Source organism: Rhinolophus sinicus, linkage group LG04 (assembly GCF_036562045.2).
Source record: "Rhinolophus sinicus isolate RSC01 linkage group LG04, ASM3656204v1, whole genome shotgun sequence".
Lineage (NCBI taxonomy): Eukaryota > Metazoa > Chordata > Mammalia > Chiroptera > Rhinolophidae > Rhinolophus > Rhinolophus sinicus.
In genome coordinates, this window is record NC_133754.1 from 106,896,822 (window position 1) to 106,921,949 (window position 25,128).

At 54.2% G+C, this 25,128-nt stretch overlaps 1 protein-coding gene across 11 annotated transcripts in view; it reads left to right on the forward strand.

Moving 5' to 3' along the window:
- The first annotated feature begins 14,335 nt into the window (after window positions 1-14,335).
- The window catches only part of WNK2 (WNK lysine deficient protein kinase 2), a 110,343-nt gene continuing 99,550 nt past the window's right edge, over window positions 14,336-25,128 (forward strand). For 6 of the 11 annotated variants that reach the window (XM_074330181.1, XM_074330182.1, XM_074330187.1 and 3 more), the window contains exons 1-2: window positions 14,336-14,532; window positions 14,917-15,572. In XM_074330181.1, coding sequence (XP_074186282.1) covers window positions 14,919-15,572 — 654 coding nt within the window. In that variant the 5' untranslated portion in view covers window positions 14,336-14,532; window positions 14,917-14,918. The remainder of the gene's footprint in view (window positions 14,533-14,916; window positions 15,573-25,128) is intronic. The other 5 variants (XM_074330184.1, XM_074330185.1, XM_074330178.1 and 2 more) reach the window with 1 other exon arrangement.

Genomic DNA, 25,128 nt, shown 5'->3' on the forward strand with positions numbered 1-25,128 from the left:
GGGGACAAGGGCCCTGCTTCTTGCACTGGGCCCAGGCCTTCAGCCGGAGGCCAAGTCTTCTTCTGAGACTGTGCTGGACTGGGTGGAAACGGTTGCATGAGTCTATATATGTGCTGACACCATTGAGTTATATGCTTTCAAGGGGGACTTTTATGGCATGGGAATTATTTCTCCATTAAAAGAAAAAGACTGTTGGTCAGTATGAAAATGTGGTGGCCCAGGGTGGCTCATGCCCTTACTATGCTGGCCCCCTGCCCCACCCCCAGAGCCTTTTTAGACATTTCTGTCCAATTTCTAGACATTTTCAGCTTTCTGTTGAGTTCACATTCCTGTTCATTTCTTCCCGTGATTCTTTCTTTGGGGGGACATAATGGAAAATTGCAATGTGGCAGACACCCCTGGGAGTCACCCCTGGAGGCCTGGGATGTGCAGGCTGAGGTGGGGGTATTCACTGGCCCCGGGGCCCCATTGTGCAGTCCCAGGGCAGTGACATTGGAGGGGGATCAGGAGTGCAGCTGGAGGCATCTCGAAAGCACAGTGCTCCTATCCTGGAGATGCCAGCAGGGCCAGCAGTCAGCCCTCAGGCCCCGGCGTGGGGCTCACTTAGAACAACCCCAGACTTACAAACAGTCCCTTGAGGAGGTTAACTCATTTAGCTAAGTAACACACATTGTTGGCACTGCAACAGAACTAACAAAAGTGTGTCCCCATCTTCACAGGTTTGCTAGGTTGCCCACCACGACCTCTGACCTCAGGGGTCTACAGCGAGGTCAGGGTGAGGCCAGATGGGACCAGCCCCATGGAGCCCAGGGCAGTCGCCAGCACCATGAGCTGACACGGCCTCACGCTTTTCTGGGTGTGAGCTGTGTTCTCTGGTGGAGAGGGTTTACAATATCAACAAACGAATCAATAAATGACCAGCATTTTCAGGAAAGCGAGGTAGCCATGTGCCTGGCCCATACCACCTGGGCAAACCGAGGGGTGATAGGGTTCATATGCAGAAAGTACCTCCATGGACACTGAAGCTGTCACCTCCCACAGCCCACATGGAGGGAAACGAGCAGGGCACAGCGTAGGGGAGACACCTACCGCCAGGAGGTGGCGTCCTGCGTGGTGTTCCTGTCGGAAAAGGTAGGATTAAAACGCTGCCGTGAGATCAAGTCCCCAGCTAGTGGGCACCATTCACAAGGATGCAGGTTTACGCCCCACCTGCCAGGGCTGGGGTGGGAGTGGGGGCTTCCCGGGGTGGGGGCAGTGAGGGGGCAGAGCAGGGCCCGGCCTCGGAGCCCTGGCTGAAATAAGATGAAGGATGCATCCGTGCCACTGTCCTTGGTGGTCACTTCCTCTGTGGGGGTGACAGTGGCCCTGCTGCCTTGGGGCCATGTGTGTGAATGCTGGCTCTTGTGCTTTGGGGTGCTGGGACCCTGCGTACCCCTGGACCGTGCTGGCCCCTCCCCAGGTGCCACCACCAACAGCCTGGACTGAGTAGTACTTCCCACAGCAACTCGTCCACATGGCATGGGGTACCCTGCTCTCTACCACAGTGCTGGGCATGGCTGTAAGCAGGCCTGGTGACCAGCGGGGGTGGGTTTGACTGGGGGGGACCAGGCATGGACTAAGTGGTCATTCCAGCTGCCCTCACCCAGGCCGACAGCGAGCCCTGGGAGGGAAGCTGTGACCCAGCACGAGTGTGATCTGGGGTGGCTGGAGGCCTCAGGGGCACAGGCCCTAGCCTCCTGGAACCCCACTGACCCATCCTCCTGTGCTCAGGCCTGGACTGCCTGCTCCAAGCACTGCAGACACCTGCTCTGTCACCCTCACGGTGACCTCGGAAGTCAGCAGCACCACGACAGTGTACAGATGGGAAACTGAGGCCTAAGGGGCCAGCGTGCAGTGGGGTCCCCAGTCTAGGTTTGGCCTGGGGCAGTCCAGGGGCCAGACTTAAGTCCAGGCCACACTTCCTACAGCCATCGTCTTGGGGCTAAGACCCTGCTTCATGGGGTCCCTGGAGCAATGAAGAGGGTTCATTACCCAGTCCATTCAGCTTACACCAGCTCGGGCCCTATTGGGGCAAGGGAAGCACTGGAACCAGAGAGACAAGGTCCCCGGGCTGGGGCCTGATGCTGTGGCGGGGGAGAGGCAGATGCCGTGATGGCGGTGATTTCAGAGTGATAGGAATGGCCTAGACAAGCCCCTGGCACCTCGAGCCTTGCCTTCTCCCTTGTAAGATGTTGAGAACAACACAGATGCCTTCGTCGCCGCACTGTCTGGCTTGTTGAATCTTTCCACAGCCCTGAGAGCGGGCACACACTTTCTCCGTGATTTATAGAGGAGATGGCTGAGTGGGTTTGAGCCCCTCATGGGCATGGCCGGCCTGTCTCCTCTGTGGGAAGGTATCGTCCACACTGTGTCCTGCATGAGCGTGGTCACAGGTGAGGAGGCCCAGACATCTCATCCTGGCAGCTGGGAGTCCTGCTGTGCTGTGTCCCAGACCCAGGACTCACAGTTGGAACCCAGGCAGGGACGGGTGACAGGCCTGGACCTGAGTGCAGAGGCTGAGCTCACGCCTAATAAGAGACACGGAAATTAAAGCCTGGCTGGGATATTGCTTTTCTCCTAAGCAAAGTCAATTAACACACTCTGTGGGCGAGGCTGCTTGGCTGGTGGGGTAAAATCAGTACAGCCTCTCCTGAGGATGATGTAGTAAAATCTATCACAATTATAAGTGCATAAACTTCTGCCCCAGCAGCTGGTTCAGGGCTGGCCACGCGTGTGCAGTGCACAGCAGAGCTGAGGGACAGCTGTGGCCGCCATTTGAAAATATCGCAAAAGCACAAAGGAAAAATGGAATCCACCCAGATGTAACCACTGCTGATATCCGGTGTATTTTCTTGCAGTATTTTTTTCGGAGATCATTCTTTTATTTGCTGTTTTAACAATTATTGGTATAGCTTCTATGATACGCCAAGCTCCCTTGTCCGCTGAACTCAGTGCTGAGTGTATCAGTCCACGCGTGCTGTGGTAACAGCCATCTCAAAGCCCATGGCTTAGGATAAAGGGTGTGAGGGGTGTGGGGAGTGGTGTTACCCAGGCCCTCCTGCTGGAACCTGATCGTTTCAAGTAATTCTGAGATAAACAACTCTAGGCCTAAATCTTTGCTTTCCTCGGGGTAGGTTCCAAAATGGAGTTCAAGAGTAGGAGTAAGTGAGAGAGTCTGCCAGCCTGCCCCCCTGAAAGGCTGTCCGACCGACCGGCCCACAGCATGCAGTCTGGGCCGTCCACCAGCTGCAGGTCTTACTGTTAAAACAAGGACTGCTAATCTCCAGGTGAAGACGCCTTTGGTTAATTCCCCGTGAGACCCAACTGGGTTCTAGACATCCTGTGACCTTAGGTCTGAGCATGTCCTTTGCTCTCTTTTCTTTCGGGAATTTGGGCTTTCCCTCCACACTGCAGTCATATCGACTCGTACGAGCGTTTTGCATATTAAGGACAAGCCCCCTCATCTTCCATACTTGCTGCAAATCTCTTTCAAGTAAATGCTGCCTTTCAATCTTGTTTCTGAACGTTTTTAATTTAGTCAGTTTTATCTTTCTCTTTTAAAACCCAGCCCCATCTGCCTGCCTACCCTCACCCCAGCCCTATTGCTCTTGTTCAGAAACTGACACACACATTAGATGACTGTTCGTTCGAAAAAAGCTCCCTCTGGGCTGGGATGAGGCCTCATAGGACCTGGAGCCCTGGTTCTGTGCCCTGCTCACTGGGTGCCCTCCAGCAGCTTTCTTACCCACTCCAGGACTCGATTTCTCAATCTGTTAAAAGGCCTGGTTTGCTCTTGCCTATGTCTGTGCTGGCCTCCACCCCTCAACTTCAGGCCCAAGGCCTCCTGGCCTGCCCCCCGCCGCCCCAAAGCCTCAGAGACACAGACCAGAGCCATGTCACACCCCGTGCCGCACACACTGCCCTCCTGTCCTTATCTTGTGGGGGCCAGGGCACCACTCTGGCCTGGCCATCCCTGTGACACTGATGTGGACAATGCCCCTGGCCCAAGGCTACCCACAGTACCTTGCTGGTGCCCTGTGGGGGCCAGTCATATTGCAGGTTTTTATTTAAGGCAGAGGACAATTCTGGTCACCGGTGTCCAATTATCTTGTAAAATGGCAGTTCCATCTCTAAGATTGTTAAGGATTTGTTCATCAGATGGTCACTGTTGTGGTTTATTGATTAGTGACTTCATTTATTGATGTGCAGTTCATATAAAATCTTCTAGAAAAACAGATGTTGCAGCCTGATGGCCCCATGAGGGTGCCACCTACTCCCTTGGCAGATATGTGTGGAGTGCTAAGCCTGGGAAGGGGACGTTAGTGTTTAAGGAACACTTCCTGTGTGCGGGGTTGTCCAAGACACTCCCAGCCTGCTTCCCCAAGGTCAAGGTCAGGGCATTGGAGGATCAATTTCCCCTTGGTTTGGAGAAGCCCTCCTCCCACACCCAGTCCTTCAGTCCACAGGAGACTTGTGCCTCAGGTCTGGCCCATTGGAGTGTTCCAGCCTGGGCCGTGGGGATAGTTCAGGGATGGGCACATGACCTGTCAACCAATGAGATTCCACTGCAGAGTTTTTCTTAGGGCCACCAAGGGAGAAGCAGGGAATATCGAATTGGAGCTGCTGGAGGCTGTGAGCACTGCCTCTAGAAAGGGTCAAAATGCACACGAGGCTACCACAGAAGGAAGCAGAGCTGAAAGCTCTGGACACATCACTGGAGGCTCTGGACACATCACTGGAGCACCTGGGCCCAGTCACACCTGAAACTGTAGCTGCTTACCAGATTTTCCACTAACTGAGTCAATAAATTTCCTTTTGGTTTAAGCCAGTTTGAGCTTGAGTTTTGTCACTTCAAGAAACGTGTCCTGAGTAATGTGCACTGCTATAAGGGGAACACAAATAGAATCAGAAGTGTTCTCACTTCTGAACCCAGAGTCTATGAACAGGAAAAGAAGAGCCACTGTTTGTCAGGTCCCAGCAGGTGACTAGTGTAAAACACAGGCAGAGGATAGAGGGGGCAGAAGCAGAAGCTCCTGAAGGGACTAAGCAATAATCGGTGTGTGCTGTGTATGCAAAGAGAGAATAAAAAGGCAGTGGTGGTAAAATCTCATAACGTTTCAAATATTTCAAAATAAAAGTTGAGAAAAGCAAAAGCAAGCCTGCGCCAACCTCATCTGAGCCACAGTGGGGCACCTGTGGGTGCCTGGAGGGTGGCTGGGCCTCTGCCTGTTTACCTCTGCCCCCCAGGGACCCACCGTGTGCCTGTGACCTTGGGCAGGTAATTGGTGTCCCAGAACCTGCCTTCTCTATTTGTAAAATGCAGCATCACAATTCCTACTTCATGAAGTGGTCTCCTTGGGACCTTAAATCAGGACGTGTGTGCTGGGCTCGGACCAACCAACCCAGGGAGTGACAGTATTTGCAAGGTGTTGGGGGACACGCCCTGTGATGCATGGAAGACTAATAGTGGACACAGGTGGCCCCCCTGTATCCACAGGTATGTGTTGTCCCCAGCCTGCTGGCCCTGTGTAGGAGGGGCCTTTGCCTTGCTGGGGGGGTGGGGTGGTGGCTTGCCTCAGCGGAAATGAACTGAGGAAGCTCAAACCTAGGCCTGGCCCCTCCCTGGCACCTGCCCCCATGTTGTGGGTCTGCAGACCAAGTTCCTCCTGACTCCCTACTCCCACACACGACAGCGGGATGCCAGACTGGCTGTTGGCTCTGTGAACAGGCTGCCATCTGACACACAGAGGGCCTCACTCCCAGACATTGGAGGAAGTGAGACGTGGACATAGTGCAACCTCTGCACACAGAACTGACGGTACCCAGATGAGCCCTACTACAGTATGGAGAGACGGAGTCACTTAGGATAAACTGCTCTGCCCTTGAGCAGCAATGTGTACATGCTCAGGTAAACTCCTGGGGATAGGATTCTTGTGTCCAAGGTGAGGAAAGAGTGCAGACAGGGAATGTATAAAATGAGTCATTTTAACCACGGTGCTAAAATTATCAACATTATGAAGGTTGAGGCATGAGGAAAGACTCCATTTTTGCTCTAACTGGCTTGGAAGCTTAAACTATTTTGAACTTTCCTATCCTGCACCAACACCTGGATCTACACCTGGACCTCCAGGTGACCCTCTAATTATCCCTGAAGGATTTGAGGTTCCAGGCCAACTGATTACTCCCTGAAAGACTCAGGTATACACCGACCTGACATCCATTATCCAGATTGCCTGACATCTGACGGGTAACTCTCCTGGGCCAATCCTAGGGCTAAGAATGCAGGACTGATATTAATAATTCTCAAGAATGTGCTTTTTACTATAAGAACTCTTTGAACTTTTCTTTCTCCTTTGGAACACTTCTGGGTTTTTACCTAGCTGTGTTCCCAGTTTGCAAACTCTAAGACCTTCGAATAAATCTTTATCGTTTATTTCTAGCAAAGCCTTTCCTAGTTTGTTCGCAAAGGGCATGTGTGTTCGTGATTATTGTCCATAGAACAGAGGACCGCTGCCACCGGGGAGTCTGTCCTCGTGGCCGCATCTCTCAGCACTTTCACACTGTCTCATTTTTGCCAACCTGATCATGGAACATGGTATCATGAGGTTTTTCATAATTTTAATAGGAAATTTTTTTATTATAAGCAACATTTGTGGGTTTTTTCCATTAATTTTCTACTTCCATGGCTTGTCCATTTTCCTATCAGGTTGTTGGTTTTTACTTACTGATTTGTGGGAACAATTTATGAATTAAGAAACTGTGTCCTTTGTCTTTCTACTTTATCGGAATTTTGACAGGCAGAGTCTTACATAATTAAATTCATCCATTGCTTATGGGTGTGTATACAGTCGGTGCTCATTATTTGTGGATTCTGTATTTGTGAATTCATTTACTTACTAAAATTTGTTTGTGACCCCATAATCCACAGTTGCTGCACTTTCAAGGTCATTGGTGGATGCGCACAGAACAATAAAAATCTGAGTTGCTCAATGTGCACCCTCCCCGCTAGGGTGAATAGGGTGAAGCTCTGTCCTCTGGTTCCAGCTCTCAGACTCTAAACAAGGGTCCCTTTCACAATCTCTTGCATTACGGTTTTTGCATTTTTGTGCTTTTGTTGGTGATTTTGCTGTTTAAAATGGCAACAACAGCAGACCTGAGTGCTGTCAAATGTTCCTGAGAGCCACAAGCTGTGATGGGGACTCACGGAGAACATACAGAGATGAGTCTTGTTGAGGCAGGCGTTATAGTGCTGTCAGTCGTGAGTTCAATGTTAATGAATCAACAATGTATATTAAGTAAAGTATCCTTAAGTAGAAACACACATAAGCAAAGTTATGTATCTGCTGGTTGAGAAAAACGTGTGAGTAGGGGCTTGCAGTACCAAACCTGGTGTTTACCTGGGTACAGTGGCTCAGCTCACACATGCAGTGTTTGCAGCGACTCTATATTCACTGCCGCGAATAACAATAATCGATTGTATATACAGTAGACTGAGCTTCCAGGCTATGTGTCTTCCTTTAGAAATGGCACCTTTTCATCTTCTTCCTCCGGTGTCTCCCTCCCCCAGGGCACCTCCCTGCTGCTCTGGTTGGCGGCTCCTCCATGTGTGATGTGGTTATTTTCCGTGCACGCTGGGCCAGTGCACAGTAGGCCTGCCAGCTGTTTGATGACGCATTATGTCACGCAGGCACCTCTTCGGGCTGAATGAGCAGGCGCTCCGGGGGCAGGCACCGCAGTTTGGACAGAGCTGCTGGAAAGCCCAAAAGTCAAGCAGGAGAGTTCCTGGCCAGTGGAGAAAGCCTCTTCTGATGACAATTATGCAGAGTGATGTGCCCCCCCGCCCCTGCCCTGGGGTTCTCACTTAGTTGGGGTGCTCTGCTTACTCCTTTACCTCATCGCCTGTGTCTGTCAGTGCATCCCATTTCCCAAAGACATGGGCTGGAATTTAGGTGGAGCTGCCTCTTGTCCAAAGTGCAGAAAATGCACAAAAGTGAAGCATCCACTAGTAAGTAACATTTTGGTGTGTTTCCTTCCGTTTTTTTTCTCCTGTGCACTGTCACTTCCCATTATATCTAATCTTCTTTCCGTGTTATTATAAAACTCCATGAACAGCGTTGAAAGGGCTTCATCACATTTGATTATGTAGGAATAACATAGTTTATGGAATCATTTTCCAATTGTTCTGAATACTCCCGCAGGGGGCACATTTATGTGTCATTGTCGGCACGGCTGGTCACTTCGTTTGTGTCAATTCCCTAAAAAGGGATTACTGACTTAAAGGGTGTGAACACTATTAGACACTTGCCCCAACCATGAATCACTTTCCAGGAAGCCTGTGCCAGTCTGCCCAGTGAATCCATGTGAAGGCAACATGACAAGACTAGGGTGGTGACTGCGTGGCCAGTGAGCACTGACATGAGCTGTCACAGCCAAGAGGAGAACATAGCCCAGAATTCAGGGCCTTACCAGGTGGGGGCCACTTTGGACGGCAGTGGGCGGACATGTTGGGCCTGAGGTCAAACTAGAATTAAGGGAGGGTCCAGACCCCACGACCTGTCCACTAAGATGGAGCCCCAAAGAAGAAGTTTAGAGTTAGAGAAGAGAACCGAGGCTGAGATTGGGCAGTGTCCATTCAACAAAGAGAACCCACACTGGTACTTCCTACAGGGCGTTCCACGCCAGGGGTAGGTGCTAGGTGCTGGCGTGCTGAGTGAGCATTACGGGGCTCCGAGGGGCCCAGACAACAGCTCGCAGTCGGGCTGAGGCACAAGGAAGCCTGGAGCTTGGCAAGGGGTGGCCAGCTCGGGGGGTGCTTTGGGCTCAGTGGGTGGGGGGAGCCTTTTATTTGCTCACTCCTCCCTCAGAGGGGTGCAGTGTGGCCAGCTCTGGGGCCAAAGCATGCTGGGTGAGGAACCCTCTGCCCCCACTGGATGTTGATGGTAACCAAAAACAGGAAAAGATGCTTTCTTCCCACTCAATCTCCTTCTAGCACCTCTGCCACCAATGCCAGCTGCACAGGTGGAGATATTGACAGAGCGGGTGCTGGTGGACATGTACCAGGTTGGGACGAGGACCAACCTCTGTATTTAATGAAGGCCAAAGGGCAGGGACTGGCCACAGAGGTCTGAAGAAGGTTGGACAGCAGTGGCTACAGCCTGGGAGGCATTCAGGGTGTGCTGTACGCAAGCCGGCCAGTTTACCTTCAGGCCCACTTCTGTGGGTGTCGAGCTTGGACAAGTCAGTCGCCTCTCTGCCGCTTCCCGTCTGATAATAGGGCCGCTTCAGGACACTGTGAGGTGAGTGAGAGAATTCCTGTGAAGATGTAGCTCAGTGCTACGCACACACCACATACCCAGTAGTGCTGGCATCATCATCATCATCATCATCATCATCATCATCTTTACTTCAGCAGCTCAACTTACTCGGGCTCCACTACCCACTGGGCTCAGCAACCCACCCCCTTTTGGATGGCTGCCAGTTTCTCTAGATCCATGGGCCAAATTCCTGGGGCTTTAAGGAGAGATGAAAATGTGGAAAATGGCTGGTGCTCTCTTCTGCTCTTCCCCATATTTCATGATCCATGCAGGTCTCTTGGGCCACTTGGCCCTTCTGTTTGCAGACCAACTTGAGTCTGACCTGTGACACTGAAGGGAAGCTTGCCCAGCAGGCCCCAGAGGGCAGACGCCAACACTTTCCCCAAGCACCTTCTCACAGCTGGTCTACCTTCACTGCGTCCAAAAGACACTGAGAAACCAGGGCAGCCGTGACCACAGAGGACATCAGGGCTACTGCAATGTTCCAGCTCCTGAATTGAGCGGGACTCCCCTGAGGTAGCAGGATGGTGTGAAGGTGTGCAGGTGGCAGCGCCCCGCCACTCAGGTTGCTGAGCCGGTAGGATCAAACACTGAGTAGTCTCAGTTGTTCTTCCTCAGACTTAAACAGAAATAAACCTAAGAGTTTTATCCATTAAAAAAATTCCTGGGACCTGGAGTTGAGCGGAGCAATTCAGGAGTGATCCCTAGGTGGACCGGGGGGCTGACGGCATCCCCTCCATCCTTTCTTCAGCAGGAATGTGGGGGAGGGGATTTCAAATACCTGCGCATCCTAGGACATCTGAGAGCTAAAGCCCCATTCTCTGGACCAAACAAAATAGGATATATGACCTTACATCTGGTGTGAGCCTGAGTAAAATTAAATAACTGTGCATAAGAGAAATAAGTTCGAATTTCGATTCACTTATTTGCTAGGAGCCTGCTGAGAGTCTCCCAGGGGACTGCTGCCAACGACAGACAATGCCTGTTGGGGGCGCGCTGGGAGTCACACGTGGGTAGCAACACATGGACAGCTTAAAAATTTTTATTTTCACTTTTTTGTTTTATAAACTTTCTCTAATGAGGACACGCTTTTAAAAAATCAGTATGTATATCCATGCAATGGAATATTATTCATCCATATAAAGGAATGAAGTACTGATATCTGCTGCAATGTGGAAAAGACCACATGCTGTGTAATTCCACTTATGAAAAGCCCAGAATTGACGAATCCATAGAGGCAGAAAGTAGATTGCTGGTTGCCTGCAGCTGAGAGAGGAGGAATGGGAAGTAATTGCTAATGGGGACAGGTTTCTTTTTGGAGTAATGAAAGTGTTCTGGAATTAGAGAGTGGTGATGGCCATACAACTCTGTGAAGATACTGAAAACCACTGAATTGTACACTTTAAAAGAGTGAATTTTATGGTATGTGAATTATGCCTCAGTAAAGCTGCTATTTAAAAAAATCACATTTTAAAATTTGGGAGTAGAGGAAATGTTACATCAGCTTATTAATTATAAAGAAGAATAAAATAAAAACTGTGTTAGAGAACACTGGGCCCTTATTTGGTGGGAGCCCCACTGGGGGGGGTCAGAGTGGAGGGGCCCAGCATTCACCCTCCCAGCCGCATACGCCTTACTGGGAGCTTCAGAGGCCCACACGACTCCCACCCCATGTGCCTGCCCCCTGCATCCTTCCTTCAGGTCCCTGAAGCCTACCCTGCCCCCATCCGTCCTCCCAGGATGCTCCACCTACCTCCTACTCTGCTTTCCCAGTGCCTTTCCCCTCCCCTGTGGGACCTGAGTTCCCAGAGGACCTAGGCTACCTGCTGTCTCTCCTGCCTGCTGGGGTGGGCTCCACATAGTGGTCCAGAGAGCCAGTGGCCCCTTGTAGTGAGGAGCTGCCTGCCTGTGCTGTGGCTTGTGGGAGGGCTCAAGGCAGTGGCCGGTTGCACTGGATCTGACAGCTCGTCTGCCCTGGGCTGCCTGAGCCCACTCAGAGGCAATGTCTGGTGGCTGAGCTTCCTCAGGCGAGGCCAGACTCCACTCTTCTGACTGGTGAGCCTGCAGGGGCCTGATGAGCAGGGGTGGAGGGTGGGCCCTTTCTCTCCCCTCCTTCCATGAGAGAGCTTTTGTTGAACACTGACTACACCCCAACACTATTGGTCATGATCATTACGTCATCTCAAAGATGAGCAAACTGATGGCATGGTTCTGTCACCTGCTGGATTCTGGCCCCAGAAGTACGTTTGCATGGGGCAGGTGCCCATTGATCTGACCAGGATGGGGCACCAGGGCAGGCTGGACTTGGGGTGACTTGGGGCTCCCTAGCACTGGAGTCTTAGGTAGCCAAGGTGACAGCAATGGGGGGTGGGAGGAGCATGTGGCCAGCTCTGTGGCCTTGAACTAACTACTTAAAGTTGAAGAGTCTCTGAGCTGGGTCTCAAGGTACTCATCTGTGACATGGAGATAATCAACTCACTTGGCCTGACAGCCATTGAGATGGCTATTCCAGGCACAAAGAGGGGTGTTGTCATCATCAGCCTGGGGCACACAGTTTGCAGGATGTCTTCTACAGCCTGGGGCACACAGTTTGCAGGATGTCTCATTCCAGCCTTAAGTTAACCAGTAAAGCAGATGGGCAGTGCTTGTTCTCTGCAGGGAGATGGAGGCTCAGAGATGTCATGTGACTAGGCTAGGAATACACAGCAATCCTGGCAAAGTTCTGGTCCCAAGGTCTGTTCAAGGATGCCTCAGGTTTCCCTTTCCTGGATCCCAGGACCTGGTCCAGAGCCCAGCCCAAGGTTCCTTGCAAAGCAGACTGTGATCTCCACTAGCTGCTTAGCTGGACACTCCCAGGGTCATGGGTCAGCAGAGGACGGAAGCTCCCTGTCACGGGAGGCATGTGAGCAGGCTGCCTGAAACCACCCCTAAGGGCTCAGAGTGCACATGGCCCTCAATCAGGGCAGGTTGTCTCTGCTTCCCCAGGGCCTAGGCTGCCCCTGTGATGTGTGGGGATACTGCTGCCATACTACGCACATCTGTGAGCTGTGGATGGGCAGCAGCCCACAGGCAATAATGTGAATGGCCAGCTGTTTCCTCCATTACCAGGCAGGCACAGTGTTCACATTCCACCAGTGCGGCCCTTTGGGAGCAAGGAAGAGGCACAAATGGCGTGCATCTATCTGGAACATGCATAGCTCCATCCCTTCTCAGTTTTCCCTTGGACAGGCCTGGGCACTCATGTCATAGGTTTGGGAGCCATGGTGCCCTCGTGGATTGACTGAGAGAGAAATTGGCAGTCTTTCAGGGCAGACAAACAAGGATGGTCAGGCTGGTTCTTCCGGGGGGGATACTTAAACTCGGCAAGAGTGGGACTCGCCCAAAGTTACATAGATGGCAGGGCAAGGTTGGGGTCTCTAGCCTCCACAGGGAAGACAGAAAGATCCTCACACCACTGCTGCTGGGAGGGCCCCAACTCTGCGGGTTCCCGCTCACATCCCTACCTTGAAGGGTCTCCCCAGGCTGGCAGAGCTGGTGTCTGCTGTTGTCCCTTCCTTGTCTGGACTCTGCGTTGGACTCCTATCCCACAAGTAGATGTGGGGACTGGAGGCTGTATTTAGCAGGCATGTGTCAAATGCCTGGCTCAGTGCCAGCACGCTGTGGAACCATGACTCTGTGGGGAGAAGTCCTGATCTGTGGTGTCTGCCCATTTCCATGGTGTAAATGTAAATTCTCCCAACATTGCCAGGTGTCTGAACAAACAGAGTTGGGAAGAAATGCCAACCCTCACGAGTCAGTCTCTGCTGGCTCTGGCACCCACGGCCAGAACCCTGCAGGGTATCAGGAAGTCCCGCTGCTCTGGTAAGTCACTTGGCACCCACCCTAACTGTGATGATTTGATATCACTCGAGTTACTTTGTGCCAGGGTCTCCAGGTCGAGCAGCCCATGGGCACACCCTGAGTCTGAAAGTTTCTGTGTGGTGGACAGTGTGCCAGGCCCAGGGGCAGAGACCAACATGAGAACCTCCTGGCATCTACTCTGGGCCGGTTGCCTCCCTGTGCCTCCCTTTCCTCCTCTGAGGTGGGCCAATGACTATACACCACAGGCTTATGGAGGACAGGGTGAGAGGTGTGAGCTCAGTGCCTTGTGTGGAGTAGGGCTTGGAAACTAGTAGTGTGGTCTTTGTCTTATGCTACCTCCCTGCAATAAGGTTCAAGATGTCCAGGAGAAGGGCATGTCTGTGGGAGTCCAGAAGAGGAAGGAGGAGAGAGATGGGGGTTGGGCGGGAAGGTGGCATTCAACAGAAGTGGGTGAGGAAGAACACTGTGGGTCACCGGGCCTCTGGAAGGTCTCCACAACCTTATCGACTGACATCCCAATTCAGCCTGTCTTAGGAGTTCTGGGGTTCAGGGCAGATAACGTCTGCCTTTGGGGCCTCAGTTTGCTTAGCTGCAAAATGGGAATGATGATTGCAGTACTGGCCTTCCTGGAGAGGTAGTAAGGTCCTGTTGGATTCCGGTCTAGTGAGACAAGGGCACTTCACCCTGCAACCAGGCTTAGTCCCTGTTGCGATGGGGGTGGGGCTCAGACTTTTTCTTGAGGTCTTCCTGAGGGTGGAGAGACCACAGGCCCTGAGTCTTAGTCTTCCAGTCTGCCCATTCTGCCCTGACACAGGGCTCCGAGGTCCGGCACACCTGCTGTGCCAGGTGAGGTGGTGAACCTGTGCCTCTTCTCGGGGACACAGGGGGCCCTCCGCGGCCAGCAGCCTCGCGGGGAAGTCCAAAGAGTCTCGGGGGCGAGGAGTGCCGCCGGGAGTGGGAGTCTGAGGGATGCTGTAGGCCGGCGCGGCTGTGGCGCCAGTACCTGGGCTTGTGCCTCCGCCTGAAAGCCGGCCCGCAGGTGGCCGCGCGCGCCCGAGGCCAGGTGGGCGTGCCAGGCCCCGCCCCGCCGCGCCGGCCAGGGGCGGGCAGCAGACGCCCCGCCCTCCTAGCGCGCCGGGTCCGAGAATGTGCGGAGAGCCGCTGCGCTGAGCCGGAGCAGCACGCGGGAGCCGGGCCTTGCAGCAGGCAGTTCCAGGGAGCCGCGCCGCGACCCGACCGTGAGAGCGACCGGGCCGGGAGCGCGGCCTCGCCCTCTTCGCCCGCCGGGCTGCGGGCATGGACCGCGCCCGCTGGCCCTGTGAGTGCTGAGCCCCCCGCCCGCCGCCTTTGTGTGCGTGCCGCGCCGCCGCAGCCCCATCCCGGCGCGCCTCTACTGGGCCCCGGGCCGCGTCCTTTGTGGAGCCGCCGCCTGGCCCGTGTCTCGCTGTAGCGCAACCTCCCTATCTGTAGCCTCACCTGGGGCCCCCAGGGAGAGCCCAGCAGGCCCCCTCCCCCCAACCCGGGACTCGGGGTCACGTCTGCAGCCCCCTCCCGTGGGACAGCGCAGCTGGCCCCTCCGGCGGCCGGCCGGGCGGGCAGGGTGGGTCGGGCGCGGGCCTCACGGCGGCGCTGTCTCATCCCATCGCTTGGGCAGGTGCGGCGGGGCCGGCACTCACGCGGGCCTGTGTGTCCTTGCCCGCAGAGATGGACGGCGATGGCGGCCGCCTAGACGCCCCCGGCGCGCTGATGGAGGCCGGGAGCGGCGCGGAGCCCGCGGGCATGGCGGAGCCGGCGGCGGTGCCGCGGGCGCGGGCTGCGCGGCCCGGGCCGCAGCGCTTCCTGCGGCGCAGCGTCGTGGAGTCGGACCAGGAGGAGCCGCCGGGCCTGGAGGCGACCGAGGCGCCGGGCGCGCAGCCTCCTCAGCCGCTGCAGCGCCGGGTGCTGCTGCTCTGCAAGACGCGCCGCCTCATCGCCGAGCGCGCCCGCGGCCGCCCTGCAGCCCCGGCGCCCGCCGAGCCCGCCACACCGCCCAGCGCCCCTGCCACAGAGCCTGTGGGTGCGCAGGAACCCTGTCTGGACCCTGCGCCCGCCCCCGACGGCGGCCCTGCAGAGCAGGCGGCTGCAGCAGAGAGGAAGGAGGACGCCGGGGCGCCCGAGGCAAGGCCTGACCCCACGCGCGCTCGCCGGGACGAGCCCGAGGAGGAGGAGGACGATGAGGATGATCTCAAGGCCGTGGCCACCTCCCTGGACGGCCGCTTCCTCAAGTTCGACATCGAGCTGGGCCGCGGCTCCTTCAAGACGGTGTACAAAGGGCTGGACACGGAGACCTGGGTGGAGGTGGCCTGGTGCGAGCTGCAGGTGAGGGGCGCGCTAGCCGCAGGTGGGTGGTGGGCGCGGGCTTCCTGCGTGTTCTTGTTCCTGCGCAGGTCCTGTGTAGCCTTAGACAGCCCTGGGGCGTCCCGGTGTCACCCTCTGTGTGGGTGGCCGGCTGTGCCAGGGGGCAGGGGTGCCCTCTGTGTGGTACAGATTGGGTGGTGGAGGTGAGACCTTCTGGAGTGTGGCATCTAAGTGGCACAGTGTGGCCTAGGCTGGAGAGTGGGCACTTGGAGGGCGTGTCTGTTAGAGCTACTCCTTTTTGACTCCTAATTCTCGGGCTGTACTGATCCAGGCTGTCTGGACCCTAGTGTCTTTGCAGGAGCAGGATGGGCCATGTCCGTCCTGCAGGACCGTGTCCAGATCACCTGGTGGCTTGCGAACTCTGATTTGCTCTTAAGTGAGTGTCCACCCGTGTCTTGCAAGGTGTCACAGGTGCCCCAGTTCAGGGTTCCTGAGGGGCTTCTTTTGACCCAGGGTCTGTGTAAGGTGGGGCCTGGTAGGCCCTGGGCCTGTGGGCAAGGTCTGGAAGTGCTGACTGGCCTCTGGGGCTTTCTAAGCCTCTTCGTTCACAGAATAGATGTGTGAGGTCTTAAAACCATGTCATGCATGGTAGTTTGTTTGTTTGGATGCAAAGGCTCTGGGCATGCATTTTTCATAACCTTGCCCTTACGTTGGCTGTGTCAGCCCCAACCCCGGAAGATTATATAAACCGTAATCCGAGCTGTCCTGGGCGAGCCATGGAAGCTCTGCCTGTCACAGCGGGTATTTACTGTCCCTCCCTGTTTTGGGGGAGGGGGGGCAGCTGTCCAGCATGGGGCTGGCTTCAGGGGTGTAAGCCTACCCCAGAGCCCTGTAAAGTTAGCCAGGCCTTCCAGGCCTGATGCAGGGCCACCCGCCACACTGCAGGCTGCCTGCCTTTTTGGCTCAGAAATGAGATTTGGTTGCTCTGTCTTCCAGGCCCCAGCTGTGGGGGGGGTGGGCAGCGCACTTGTGTGTGTCTGTGTGTGTGTGTGTGTGTGTGTGTGTGAGAGAGAGAGAGAGAGAGAGAGCGAGAGAGAGAGAGAAACGGAGAGCGAGCGCTGGGCTAATTTGATGATGCCTGCCTGTCCTCAGCCGTTATCCTGAGACAAAGAAGTCTAGAGGTCACCCCTCCCTGAAACCCCTTGGTTCCGCCATGGAAATGTGGGCATCCCAAGGAGTCCTTCAGGAAGAACTGACAGCCCGTCTCCCTCACAGCCCCACTGAGAGGTGGCCTAGGATCCCTGGGGTGTGCTGAGGATGGCATGGGCGTGAGTGGTCACCACGGCTATGACGATGCAGACGGAAGACGGCAGAGGCCAGGAGGCTTCCTGCTTCTGGAGTGCGGCCGCATGCCTTCCTTTCCCACAGTCTCACTCTTGCCAAGTAACTGGTGTGGCACTCCACGCACCCATGGGTGCTCTGCTGTGGAGTGCATGCCCAGGGGTGACCAGGAGGGGGGCGCTGCACAGGCAGCTCTGGGTGATCAGCAGCAGCCCGGTGATCTGGTTGAGGCACTGCAGGTGCTGTGACCCTTGGAGGAAGAGCTGCTTACTTTCCATTCCCTTTAAGGCAAGGCAAGTGGTTCTGCCTCTGGGTCCGCAAGCAGAGCTCCCAGGGGTGGAGACTGCCTGTCCAGGGGTCTTTCCCTTCATTCTGGGTGGTAGTGGAAAGACCGGAGATGGCTTCCTGTGACCAGGAGTTACTGGGAGCCCCAAGTGGGCAGGGAAACCATCCCTGTCTCTCTCTCAGTAAGAGGGGACTGTTAACGTTTTCCTTGGGCCGGTGTGCAGCATTTGGGGTCTGCTGGGTGGGGCTGAGAGGGACCAGCTTAGGACAGCAGCTGAGAACCTGCTGTGTGTCCAGCCTCTGTTTCTCCCACTTTACTCTTGAGGTCCCCCCCTCCCTGGTCACCCGTGAGGACATATGGCAGAGGGGGATTGCAGTATCATGGGAAGAGGCCCGTGGCGTGGTGTGGCCGTCCACTTAGGATTGGAAATGAGTGTGGAGGATAGGGTGCCAGGGTCGGCCTCTCGGACCACTGCATCGGGCAAGGGGTGGTACACTAACTCTGTGCCTGGGGAGGGGTTCACAGTGTGGAGATGTTCTTCCACCTGGGTGCCCTCTGGATTCCGGGGCAGCAGGGCTCCCACCCAGTTGGAGGCTGCTCACCTGGAGCAATGCCTTCAGTGCAGGGAGCTATGGGATTCCTCCCGCCCTCAGACCCTCTTCCAAAAGGGCCTTGGCCAGCAGCTTTGGAAGGCTGTGAAAAACCGCCCTCTGGAGTCTGTTTCATTCTCCCATTCTTGGGATGCAGTGGGGCGTTGGCATCCGTTGGCCTCCCCCAGAACTAAGACAGCATGACCTGCTCGCTTTTTCTGGGGTTCCCTGCCAAGGGAAGGAAAGGCTGCATTTCTGGACCTTGAGTCTGGCTTGGAGGACGTCAGATCCCCGTGACTTCCAGTTTCCTTCCTATTAGTGTTGAAAGGGCTTTGCAGAGAGAGCAAGATGTGTTCATCTCATAGTGAAGGGCAGCGAGCTATGTCACCTCCTGAATTCTCCAGCCGTCCAGAGATGACACTCATTTTGAGGGAAAGCCATTTTAAAATATTACTTCCCTGTCTCTTTTGTTTTGAATGAATGTTTATTTCTGGCATCAGAAATGTTACAGTAGCAGTGGAGGAGGTGCGAACACACCCAGGACCACTGCTCTTGCTCTGTGCATGTTTTCCATGTACCCATGTCCTTCTTTGCCCAGCTGTATTCCTGCATAGACCCTGTCCTGTCAAACAGTGCTCAGGGAGCTGGGGGCCTGTTGTTGGCTCTGCCTGGGGTGTAAGGCAGATCTGGACCCCTGACGTGTGCCAGGAGGCTCAGGGCACTCGCTCACCTGCTGCCACCTCTGTGCCAGCGTGAGTCCTGAGGAGAGAGCACGTAGCCACCCCGGATCTGGCCAGCATCCGGAAGCCTAGTAGGAGGCGGCCTGTTGGTGTTTCCTGGACCACCTGCTTCTTCCGTGTCTTCCTCGGGAACTTGGAGAGCCTGTTGCAGCACCTGCGCACATGCTGCCCCTTCTGTCTGGCCCCTGCCTTCAGGGAAGATGGGGTCTTAGTCCCTCTGAGCTGCCTCCTCCCACAGAAGGCTGCTGTGAGCTGCTGCTACAGGGCTGGGCACTGCCTCCTGGGGCATCCTACCAACCCATGTTTCCCACGCTGGTGTCTGGGCCCACGCCCAGCATCGGGGTCATTCTGCCTCTTCGCTGTCAGTCCTTAACCCTTTGCCTGAGCGCTTGTAAGGCCCTCACGATACCACGGGCTGAGCCCCACCACTGTGGACAGGCCCGGGGCTCCCGGGTGCTGTCCTGAAGCTGTCCTGCTGTTTCGTGCTGCCTGGAGGTAGCTGGGCTCCTGGGGAGCGGTGATGGCCTGGGCTCCAGGCTGGGGAGGGCTTTGCAGATGTGGGGACCACAGGACCCGATAATTTGTGACCTGCTGGTGTTCCCTTCATGAGGCCACAGAGACACCATGTGTTCCCAACGCACCTGCCCCAGCCAGATGTCTGTGTCCTGTTCACCTGTCTGTGCCCCGAAGTAGATGTGCACATGGAGGCTTGCTGTGCGCGGCCATGCCGATTGCACTGTTCTACTCGCTGTCCTCAGAGGGTGGCCAGTCTGCCTGTGGTCGGTGCAGCCCAGCACCCAGTCCTGTGGCCACGGCTGGTCCACTTGTACCGGCACTGAGCTCACTCAGATGACCTTGCACAGGCCCACCGCCCTTCACAGACAGCCAGGCATATGCCCTGCAGTACTGGGCAGCCTTGGGCCAGGGTGGGAGGTCCCTCCAGTGACCTCATCTGCTTTCTGAGGGGCCCCAGCAGTGGATGTGGGGAGGGGAAGAGGGGCGTGCTGAGGAGATCGTAGCACCTGCAAGTCGGAGCAGGACACTTAGGGCTGCAGTCAGTTTGGCAGGTGGTCCCCTGCTTTTCAATGTTTGCTCATCTTCTAAGACCTTAATTTTGTTGGGAGAGCTGTATTTTGAAATCTGTTGCCAACACTGACTTGTTTTCTCAAGTGACACCACGCGCCATGCCAACCATGGTTCTGGTTTGGTTGGTGAGAAAGGTTGGTGCCAGCTGCCTAGAGGCCTGTGAAGATGACTCTCCTGCTCCCCTGGAAGTGCAGAAATGTGGGTGCCCAACACCCAGACACCCCGCCCCTGCCCCAGGGGACGCCGGCTAGACAGGTGTGGTCAGTGATGGCAGACAAGCAGCCTGAGCTTTGGGTCACCGTCACCGCACGCCGGGCACTTGCGGCTCCTTACCTGTTGGAAGCAGGGCGCTCCCGAGGCCGAGCATGTGCCTTTCTGGGTGTCCTCAGAAGCCCTGATGTGTTGGGTGTGATTCAGGCCCGAATCACCCAGCAACTTGGCCCTAGAGGGAGGACGTCCAGGTCATCTTATTCTCTAGGAGGCCAGTGGGCATCTCCCCCTCTACCCTCCCCTGCCATTTCCAGGTGGTGGCTGGGGGCTTACGCTGAGGTGGGCGAGCTTTCTGGTGGGTTGTTGTGGGCCATAAAGTGATGGTGGCGAGAAAAAGAATTGCTAAGAGAGGAGGAGATGGAGCTCATGTTCCAGAAGGTTCTGGATGCCAGGTCCCATGCTCAGGGCTCAACAGCGCTAGTATGGTTCGTTGGCTCAGCCAGCATTTGTTGAGTGTGTCCTATGGTTTCACCCTGGGGGCACCACAGTGATCAGGACGGACCTCAGAGAGGGGCATTTGGAGAGGCCTGCGGGACGGTGGAGCCCGTTCTGCCGTCATGGGCTGGGGGCTTGCCTGCCACTTTTCTGGCAAAAAGGCTTGGACTAGCAGCCTTCCATGTGGCTGTCAGTGTCTCTCAGTGCCTGTGGCTTGGGCCAGCTTCACGCCAGAGCTGGGCGATTGCCCAAGGTGATGACACGGAGCTCCAGGTCACTGCTTTGATGGAGGAGAACTTGACCTGATCCAGCAGAGGTTTGGGCGGGCTGCCTGCCTGGGTCTCCTTTGCCGTCCGTCCTGGCTGAGTGGCGAGGTGGGCCCTGGTGTCTGTCTGTGCTGGTGGGAACGTGTTCAGGAGCCTTGCAGCCAGGCACACAAACAGCCCAGAAGCAGGGGGCATGCTACATACATTAGACCCCAGCCCCACAGCTTCCCAGAAGGGAGGCCATGAGGAAGGCACCTGCCTTTGTGAGCCTCGGTTTACCGCTTTGTGCCATGGGGATAGTGCTAGCCCACTTTCACAGGGTTATGGAGACTGTTGAGAAGTGTGCCTGGCATTGAGCACTGAGCAGGCATAGTGAAGCCTTTCTCCCCCATGCTTGCTTCCCCTCAAGTGAACATTTTAAGAGGCAGAGGTTGAAGTAGAGAATAAGCTGAACGTGGAGGGGCAGGGAGACCTGCCCTGTGGCAGGAATCAACCCCTGGGTGGTGTGGGGCCTCAGTGCAGGTAGGCCGAACACCCGGCCCTGTCCAGCCGTCTAGCCACAGACAAGGAGAGGGTGTGAACGCAGCAGCTGGAGTCTCAAGAAGCACTTTAGGATCTGCCTCTGGCCACACCCAATCTAGGGGCTGTGTGTGGGCTGGCGAGGCCCCCGGCAAGGACAGTTCAGGACAGAAGCATAGCCCTTCTGAGGGTCTGCTGCAGGTTTTCCTGCTTCAAAGAGTTTTCAAATCTGGTTCTGTTCTCAGGAGGGCTGAATTTTAAGATTACCCAGAATACTTGATTACTTCCTCTAATTATGCCAGCTTTCTTGAAATACATAAAGTTTTTTGGAAAAGAATAAAAGAACAAGACGGTGTGGTGCTGATGAGAGAATAGATAAATAGATCACTGGAATAGAATAGGAAGCCTAGAAACAGACCACATGCATATAGTCAACTGATCTTTGATGAAGGAGTAAAGGCAACACAGTGGAGAAAGATGGTCATTTCAACAAATGGTGCTGGAACAACTGGCTATACACATGCAAATAATGACTCTGGATGCAGACCTTACTCCCTTCGCAAAAATGAACTCATAATGGATCACAGATCGAAATGTAAAATGCAAAACTGTAAAACTCTTAGAAAATAACATAAGAGAAAACCTAGATGACCTTGGATATGGAGATGACCTTTTAGGTACAACACCGAAGGTATGATCCATGAAAGAAAAACTTTATAAGTTGAATTTGATTAAAATGGAAAACGTATGCTTTGCAAAGGCACCAAAGGAGAATGAAGACAAAACAGACTGAGAGAAAATCTTTGTGGAACACACATCTGATAATGAACTATTATCCAGAATATACAAAGAACTCTTAAAACTCAACAAGAAAACAAACTACTTGATTTAAAAATGGGCCAAAGACCTTAACAGTCACCTCATTAAAGAAGATATTCAGGTTGCAAATAAACATATGAAAAGATGCTCTAAATCCTATGTCATCAGGGAATTGCAAATTAAAACAGCAGAGAGATCCCAGTGCACACCTATCAGAATGGTGAAAATTCAAAATACTGACAACACCAAATGCTGACGAGCTGTGGAGTAATAGGAACTCTCCTTCTTTGCTGGTAGAAATGCAAAATGACGCAGCCACTTTGAAAGACAGTTTGGCAGTTTCTTACAAAACAAACCCTTACCATAATCCAGCAGTTGTGTTCCTTGGCATTTACCCAAAGGACTTGGGAACATGTCCACACCAAAACCTGCACACGCATGTTTACAGCGGCTTTACTTACAATCGCCAAAACGTGGCAGCAACCAAGATGTCCTTTGGCAGGTGATGGATAAACAGACTGTGGTCCATCTAGGCAATGAAATATTATTATGTGATTAAAAAAGAGCTATCAAACCATGAAAAGACAGGGATGAATCTTAAATGGATATTACTAAGTTAAAGAAGCCAGTCTGAAAACACCACATACTGTGTGATTCCAACTATATGACATTTTAGAAAAGGTAAAACTATGGAGACAGTGTAAAAAAAAGAAAAAAAAAGAAAAAGTGGTCACCAGGGGTTTGGGGGGCATGGAGTGATGAATAGGAGAGCAGTGAAAATACTTTGTATGATAAAATAATGATGGATACATGTCTTTATACATTAGTGGAAACCCATAGACTGTGCAACACCAAGAATGAGCTTAAGGTCAACTGTGGAATTAAGTTAATAAGAATGTGTCAATATTGGCACGTCAGTTATACAAATGCAGCACATTAATGCAAGATGTTAATAATGGGGGGCTGTGTGTGGGGGGCGGGGAGGGAGACTCTGTGGGAACTCTACTTTTTGCTTAATCTTTCTATAAACCTAAAACTTCTCTATAAAATAGGCCTATTAATTAAAAAACAGCACAACAACTGCATTAAAGAAGTTTGCAGAAATGAAAAAAAAGCGCCCATAATCCAAGTGAATACAATTTATTATTTTTGCATGTTTCCTTGAAGTTTGAAGTTTGTTCACACACATACATCGTTTTTATAGATACAGCTGCAATCACAGGGTGTCACAGCTTTTAAAATCTTTTTGTTTGGTTCTGGAGTGTCTCAACACTGTTGGTTTGTGAGGAGAGGCTGTGGTTTAGGTGTTCATTCCCTTCTTTGTGGGTGTTGCTCTGGTCCTCATGGAGGACTTTTTCAGAAAGTTCTGCTTGGCCATTCCTGGGGGAGCCTAGGGGCTGGACAGAGCCTCCTAGGCCAGAGAGGCTGCCCTGGCTGTGGGCTCCCTGAGTGTGTGCTTCCAGGGGCATCAGAGCTGGATGGGCTCAGGGAAGGTGGTCCCTCTCACGCCCACCTCCGCTCTAGCTGGGCATATGTTCCAGTGTTGAGGAGTGAGGGCTGCACAGTGGCTTCCGAAATTAAAGACGTTGTGCTGTGAGCCCTGCGCAAACTCATGGGCAGAGGAGCTGGTGGAGGTGGGGGCGCTGGGAGAGGGGCCTGGTGCCCTCGAGTCCTGGTGGTTTGCAAAAGGCTGTTCTGGCTGGGCTTCAGGGGCACCCACTTGGCAGGGAGGTCCAGGCCTGGCTGTCAGCTGGCTGTGGGCGGGACGCAGGCAGGGAGGCAGGAAGGAAGCTCTGGCGTGTGAGGTCTGTCTCACACTTCTAGACCCCTGTATGAGCTCAGTGGGTCCTCAGAACCAGCTGAGGGGTTTCAGGACGCTTCACAGATGAAGAGGCTCAGGGAAGCGGAGGGCATATCTGAGCTCACAGCGAGACCCAGCGGGTGGCCTGCCTCAGGCTTCTGGCCTCATGGTCATCTTCTGTGTGCACAGTGTCGCATAGAAAGGTGTGGGGAGCGCTGCTCAGGCAGGTGTCGCTGTTGTGGGACTTCTCAGAGCCTGTAAAACACTAGCTGTGTTGTGACGCTCTCAAAGAGATGGGCGTGGGAGGCACCCCCTCCACGTTTTGTTCTGTTTTCCCCGCTTCTAGTGGGACCAGGAAGGGCTCTGGTGAGGGTGTGTTGGGCTGTGCGTAGAGGTGCAGATTTTCCCATGGCATGTCTTGGCTATGTCGCAAATCCTGTGGGGCTCCCCTCCCATTCGTCACTGGTGCCTTGGAGTTGGCAGTGCTTGGAGCTAGACATGGAAAGTCGGCCTTGCCCTAGGGACTCCCCACTTGTCTGAGGCCAGAAGCTGCAGAGGAAGGACCTATCCTCTCTCCGATGCCCACTCTTCCCCCAGGCCCCAGCTTTCAGGGCTCTGTGTGTGCTTGCTCAAGCGTGGAGGTGCTGGGAACATTCTCAGCTACAAGCTGAGTGTGGCTAAGCAACGCAGACCTTCTGATCACCCCCAGAACTGAAGCCTGCAGATGGCTGCTTCCGGGCCCTAGCGGCTCAGCAGTGTCGGCAGGGCCAGCAGTGCATTCCGTCTCTCTCGTACTCCCCTCAGCCGCGTTGGATTTGTCCCCAGTCTTTATTGCTTCAGAGTGGCAGACAGGCTGCCACAGCACCAGGCATCACAGTCATATTTGAAAGCAGGAAGCAAGTGGGTGGTTATGTGGAGGTTAGTTTTTGGTTTCCACATTTTAATCCATAAAGGAAAGTGTTTACTAGTAATCCTCTTTGGTTTCTGTGGCTAGAATGGGATTGCAAGGGCATCTGGGAAAGGCTTGATGGCATAGACAGGTTATGGTCTCTTCCCTGGGGCTGGGTACAGTGGGTTTTGTTGGTAGGGAGGGTGGCAGGCTGCGGGCGGGGCCACAGCCTGTGTCTGTCTTGGTTACCTCATCCCCCCAAGGTCTTCCTGTGCTCAGGCCCTTCTCTGCCTGGGCTCTGGGTCCCTCCCTGCCCCGCCCCCTCACTTCCCACCTCCATCCCTGTGACCCTGCCTCCGGACCCTCCCCTCTCCCCTTGTGGGAGCCTTGTCCTCAGCCCCCAATCCAGTTTTCATTTCTCCACGAACTTTTTGTTTTGAAAAACTTTGACAGGGAAGTTGGTGTTAGCAGTTGTTAACACTGGGCCCGTCTGCTTTATCGCTGTATCTCTGCTCACATTTTCTTCTGGGCCATT